Below are 6,392 nucleotides of genomic sequence, written 5' to 3' on the forward strand. Positions count from 1 at the left end.
TTTTTTAGAACTAAAATGTCCACTTTTAAAATTCTTGGAAACTAATTTGGGTAATTACTCAAATTATAAAAATTAAAAATGGGTAATGGATAACTTTTATAATTATAATAATTGTTAACTCACACGTCACCCCTAAACCTCAACTCCAAGTAACTCAATTGATGACTGTTCACTTTTGTTAAATTTTAAAATTTTTCGAGAATTATTTGGTGAATAACAAAGATTATGTACCAGTCGGTACCCGAATCTTTTGAATACCGATATTTACCTCTTTAAAAAATTATAATTTTTACCATTTAACCATTTTATATTTATTATTGTCTAAATTATTTTGTTCATTTCTCTTTATTTTTTATTTACAAATTTTAATTATATTATTTTGTCCCAATAATTATAGTTGCTAACAGAATATTATTGATAACAATACAATAATAATATGAGCCAATATTATTATATCTCAAAAATATCGAACTCACAAAATACAATTAGATTGAGTTTTCTTTTTATCCCCAAACAGATGCAGAAAGTTTTCACTTCTATAATTTTCAACAACATAGAAGTTAAAAAAAGGCAAAAAACTATATCTCAGTTAATTTAATTAGTTGTAGAGAGGATTTCATTCATATAATTTTTTTTTTCAATTTTAAACTCATATATAAGAGCATGCTGGTTATACAAGCTGATGATTCATCAGTTCAAGACATCTGAAATACAAGGTAAAGGAAAAACCAGTAAAGTGTGAGTTTCCCGCATTTGATCTAAAATCATCAAAACTTTAGTTAGCTACATATATATAGCATACAACTTATACATTATTGAGATGATGCATTATTCAATTCTTTATTTACAGGTTCATACTGATTATGTGATTCTGTTCTTTGGCTGGAGAAAACAATTTGCCCTGGCCCCAACACTCACCATACATATATATGGAAGGGTAGAAATTAAATTCTGCTAAGCAATCCTCCTAACCTGCAAAATAACATGCAACAGAGGATTACATGTATACAAAGATTCATCAAATGTATTATTACTAAAATTTAAATTTTAGAAGGGAAATCTTAGACTGAAATAGCTAATATAATTGAGTTGTTCACTTTAATGTGACTTTAAGATTATATATAGATTCGAGTCATATAATTAATTCTTGATATAAGCATTATAAACTCTTGGTTGATTAACTCTATTGGTAGTATAATTTGACTAAATTTGTGATTAAATTCTTATAATTTTTTTTAATTATGTCTCTATACTAATTTTTTTTATTTTAGTTTAATCCCTAAAATGACAAAAACATTTAATTTAATGGAATATATTATGTTTACAAATTGGATATACCATAATTAAAACGTTTGGGTTATTATTCACTTATTGTAGTTTTTTTTCGTATTGACAAAGTAATCCTTACCCCTTTCCCTCCTCTTTCACTCGAATAGAAAACTCCTCTTCCTCCATACTCCGTTTGGCATTGTGTGGTGCCACTATAACATCTCAACCCATCATTGTGTGATCCAAACCCGCTCTTCTCTATTGTGACATTTGCCATTGAAGGAGCTGGCGATGAACATAATGGACGGACGACGGGCAAAGATCTAAGGAGCATGACCTGGAGACGCTGGCGTTGCGCGAACAAGGAAAGGGCCTTCGACCACGACGAACCAGGTGGCGCTATGGAGGCTAGGGTTCTCAAGGAAGAGCTGAGATAGAGAGACTGGTTTTTACTTCTACCGTTCCGCGTGAGTGAAAGGAAAGAGACTCATTTGAATTTTTTTTTTTAATGAAACACCAAAATAGCATCATTTAGAGTAAACCGATCAATTTCTGGTTTGATTCAGAACCATGCGATTTTGTAAAATTAAAGATATGGGTATTTTGGTGAATTATACACATGTAAACGTTTTTTTAATGTCTGCTGTGATTAGAGACTAAACTAAAATAAAAAATTAGTATAGAGACTTAATTAAAAAATATAAGAATTTATTTAAAAATTTAGTAAAATTATAAAAACTAATAGAATAATTATTTTTTTAATACTGTATGATGCAAGATGTTTTGTATTGGAATGTCCTTTATTAATTATAATAAATTTCAAGAAAGATACACCTGTTTTTAGAAACAGAAGAAAATCTATCACTTGTAGAATATCAAGAGAAGTAAATACAATTTGTACAATAATTTTTTTTTAAAGGGAACTAGCTAGAGTGGGACTCGGCTATAGAGTTTAGAAAGTCATACCTTTAGGAGTATATTCCTTAATCCTTAGCAATGCTCCTAATAATAGAGAGATCCTGTAGAAAGAAAAAAGAAAGAAAAAGAAAAAGAAAAAGAAATAGCAATGAGAGAATTATATACGACGAATCAGAGGAAGCCAATTATTATATTGCCAAAGATGTTACCACGTATCTATAAGCGGCGTATCAATCATACCTTGCCACCAGTTTCCTCTTGAAGCACTTCCAGAGTCATCTTCTCCCCCATCCTTCTTGTACTAACGAATCATACAAAAATATACCCTAATTAAATGAATAAATCCAAATAATAACTTATTTAATAAGTATAGTTCAATTTGTCCTGTGTACATATATGAAGTGTGGAATACTACACCATCTCATATTTTATTTATTATAGTCTCTGTTTTAATTGAATTCACGTCTCATTCGATAATAGTCATACCACTTGTTAGTTTACAAATCATGCCTTTGAATAGTGTTTCATGTTTACAAATACATACATAGTGTAGTGTTTGTCATTCTCTAGAAATTAATAATTCAATCAATATACACATGACTAAATATAAATACACTCACCAAAGAGTTCAATCCGGAGTTTTGTGTACTTTGAGGATGCGAATATATGTCCTGGCCACCATAATAGATTGATGAGCTAAGGTGGCAAGGTTGAACTCTTTGTTCCTCATACATGGAACTCATCATATCCTTATTTGTTGTGTGATTACCAGTTTCACCATCATTGCTCTTGTAGTTGTGTACATCATCTGCATATATAGACACAATAGGGATTAGGGATGAGGCAAGATGAACAAACATCACCAAAAATGACAAACTTTTACCAAATTGATAAAATCAAATTATATAGGTAAAAGAAGAACAATATTGTGTATGCTAATTTTCGTCTTATATACTAAATTGATTTATATTCCTTTATTATTAAATAAGATACTAGACTCGCATAAGATAATTCTTATACTCTGTTTAAAAATAAGGAATATAGTTAAATACTTCTATAAAACATATTAGTGTATTAACAGATGCTTATGTATTAATTTATCCATTTAGTCAGGTAAATCTTATGAATAGTATAAAATATGTTCTATAAATAATTAGATATACATGATAAAAAATATTTTAGAAACCAATTTTGAACACTAAATTGTTTTCAGTCCCATTATATATTAATGGTATGAGTTTGATGTGTGCTTTTTTTGGTATACATTTGATATGTAATCTAAATTATCTTCCTCATGAAATTTTAAAACAAATAAAAAAATAGTTGAAAAAGATGTTAGAAAACACATTAATATAGTGTTGAGTGAGAGTAATAACTACCAGGTATAACCGTTTTTGGGGTTGCGGTTTTTTCGGTCACTTGAAAATGCCGAGATTCTCTCCCTAACACCTGAAACAGAATCATTGAGGAAAACAAAACTCAGAGCTGATTCAAATTTCAACTTGTCGTTTAATCAGTTAAAATAGTGCATCATTGAAATTGAATTCCCCAACTTCAAAATTCAAAGCTCTGAGCACAACACATCAACAATGAAAAGAAAATGCAGAGAAAAACAGAGAAATTCAAATTAATTGAACATTCCACGATCAGAAACAAAACCTTAGACGATGGAGGGAATATAGAAGCTAAGATTCCAGAATTAGAAGATGGACGTTGGGATTGGTCGGATCCAAAGAGTTCAGAAGTGAAAGAAGACGAAGAAGAAGAAGAAGAATTGAATTGGTTCTGTCCATCCATTATTTGAACCTTAGAAAGGTTTAAGCTTATGCTGCTTCAACCCTTCAAAGAAAGTCAATTTTTTATTTATTTATTTTCTACACGGAGACAACCCCAAAATGAAACATCAACTACCTCCTGAGAACAACCCTAAAATGGGAAAGAACAAAACTCAATTGTGGTTTTTTGTTAGGGAACAAACAGAGTGAAAGGAATAAGGACAGAAAAGAACAGAACGAAGAAAGTGAGAGACACGTGAAAACATTGACACTGGAGAGAGAAAGAAAAGAAAATGTTGGAAATAAGTGAGGTGTGAAACCTTTGCTAACACCCGTTAATTTATAGAGGCCGAAGGGAAGGGTCTCGTGAGATTTTTAATTTTTTTTTTATTTTTAATTTTATTTATTTTATTTTGGCATTTTCAATTCAGTTTCAAGTTTCAACGTTCCTGAAAATGCAGGAGAGTGTAGTAGCTCTCTTTCCCTTCAAACTGACGATGAAAAATATATTCATGCCATGTGGATAAATGGATCCAATAGGTAGGGTTGGAGTCTGTTAGCAAAATCTGGTAAATGTCATATTAACAGGACAAACAAGTCTACAATCTACTAAGGATTTTCGCAATGAACGTATAAGCTTTTAAAGATAAAAGTATTAATTTTCGGGTTTAGAAAAACTTGTGATATATTTATAGGTTTTTAAAGGGAAAAAAACCTAGTAGATACATGAAATTTTGTATCAATGCTTATAAATTTCAACAAAAAAAATAACAATATGGATATAAAAGTTGAAAAAATTGTCTCTTACCTTTTGTTCCGTAGACATTTTTATCTATGACGATTTGAAAATACTTTTAAGTCTTTGACCTCTTTAAAAGTTGGACATATAAGTCATTTGGTTCATATGAATCCGTAAGATCCAATAAAAAAATCTAACGTGACTCCCGTTATGCTGACCTGGCCATTACGGATGTACACATGGAGAGAACCTTTTTAAAATAGGACAAATAAGTCCCTCTACTACAAAATGACGTCGTTTGATAGGTAGCCCTAATCATTCAATTGAGTGGATTTGTTGGTGAGGAGTTCCAACTATAGTAACAATGGCCATCAATGGAGCATTTTCAACCTTAAGAAGAAGCGTAGGAAGAATAAGGTAAGAAAATTCAACTTCAAACTTAGTTCTATATGTTGTGCATGTCGGAGACCTAAACAATGACGTCGCTCCGAGGTTCTTCTGTGGAGTTAATGCAAGGTTTAATTATTCTGCGAGTCCCTATAATTTTACCGAATTTTTAATTAAGTTCCTACATTTTTTTCTTTTCAATTGGGTCTCTATACATTAATTTTTTTCAATTAAATTCCTGTCGTGAGAATAACGTTTAAGATAACAGAATATTCTATTTAAAAAATGAATATTCTCTTGTTTGAGTTAAGTATCCTAATTCCTAATTGAACATATCTCTATTTTTTCAAAATACCCAAAAAATTCTGACATTTTGGCACAAAGGAAAAAAAACCCTAGCCAGCCCCTAATTTTCTTTCTGAAAATCGTGTAAAGTGCGTTTCTCTTCCGTCGGTCTGTTGTCTTCGTCCATAGTCGTCGGTCCATCGTCTTCATCCAAAGCTTCCGTCGATCTCTGAAGATCTGCACCAATTGATCCATCGAAGCTCTGTCCGTCACTCGGCGCGCCTCGCATCACTTCGCCGCGCAGCGCCTCACCTCACCTTGCTGCTTGTACACTCGATCTGCCAGAACAAGTGAGTTAGTTTCTGGTTGTACCATATATTAAGGTTGTACGCTTTGTGCCCTCCATCATGAACCATATATTCTTTACCATAAACGCACACACAATAGCAATTTTTTTTACTATCAGAGAGAAATGAATTACAAACTGTGATATTCAATGGATAATTTTGGAGTTTGCCATAGCTAAGCTTTATCACTATTGTCAAATGCAGATCAATACACAAAATTTTAATTACAATTGTCCAATTCTAAAAAATTGACAACTCCTTTAGTTTATTTGTTCATTAATTTTGAGTTACTTTTTTGTATGCCGTTTCACATTTAATTTCAAAAAATTCTATTTAAAAAACAAAAAATACATAAATATATGTGGTGAATTGACATATGAATTTGTTTTGCTAATTAGAGTTATAAGATTAGAATAGCTTGAATTTTTACATTTTCTGTCAATTTATTTCAAGATAATTTTGTAAGTACTACAAAAGTATAATTTGTTTCTACGTTTAGACTATTTATATATTATGTAATCTGCAATTGGTTTGTTTGGAATGCAATTCAAATTATAATGTCACTATGCTATTCAAATTATATTTTTAACATCAAAAGAAGCATTGAAACCCTGAAGAAATAGAATATAAGTTGCATTCATAAACCTCAAAATTTAATGTTCAATATTATAA

At 30.7% G+C, this 6,392-nt stretch overlaps 1 protein-coding gene across 2 annotated transcripts; it reads right to left on the reverse strand.

The window, feature by feature from the left end:
* Positions 1–522: 522 nt before the first annotated feature.
* LOC130973568 (uncharacterized) lies at positions 523–4,256 on the reverse strand. 2 transcript variants are annotated; one of them, XR_009084180.1, is made up of 7 exons: positions 3,847–4,256; positions 3,567–3,636; positions 2,808–2,995; positions 2,428–2,488; positions 2,236–2,288; positions 1,409–1,697; positions 523–972 (listed from the first exon to the last, which is right to left on the reverse strand). XR_009084180.1 is itself a non-coding variant. In XM_057898162.1 (6 exons), exons 1-5 carry the CDS (start codon positions 3,982–3,984, stop codon positions 2,272–2,274), a joined length of 474 nt encoding a protein of 157 aa, XP_057754145.1. In that variant the 5' UTR covers positions 3,985–4,256; the 3' UTR covers positions 532–972; positions 2,236–2,271. The 2 variants fall into 2 exon arrangements, 1 of the variants encoding a protein (XP_057754145.1); XM_057898162.1 differs by lacking the exon at positions 1,409–1,697 and having other exon boundaries at positions 532–972.
* Positions 4,257–6,392: the final 2,136 nt, after the last annotated feature.

The sequence above is a fragment of the Arachis stenosperma genome, chromosome 4 (genome assembly GCF_014773155.1).
Source record: "Arachis stenosperma cultivar V10309 chromosome 4, arast.V10309.gnm1.PFL2, whole genome shotgun sequence".
Taxonomy (NCBI): domain Eukaryota; kingdom Viridiplantae; phylum Streptophyta; class Magnoliopsida; order Fabales; family Fabaceae; genus Arachis; species Arachis stenosperma.

Coding starts and splice junctions, on each gene's coding strand:
- LOC130973568 (XM_057898162.1), bottom strand. CDS start 3,984: ATGGATGGACAGAACCAATTCAATTCTTCTTCTTCTTCTTCGTCTTCT. Junction 3,637..3,846: donor TATTCCCTCCATCGTCTAAG/GTTTTGTTTCTG, acceptor ATTCTGTTTCAG/GTGTTAGGGAGAGAATCTCG. Junction 2,996..3,566: donor CCCAAAAACGGTTATACCTG/GTAGTTATTACT, acceptor CTATATATGCAG/ATGATGTACACAACTACAAG.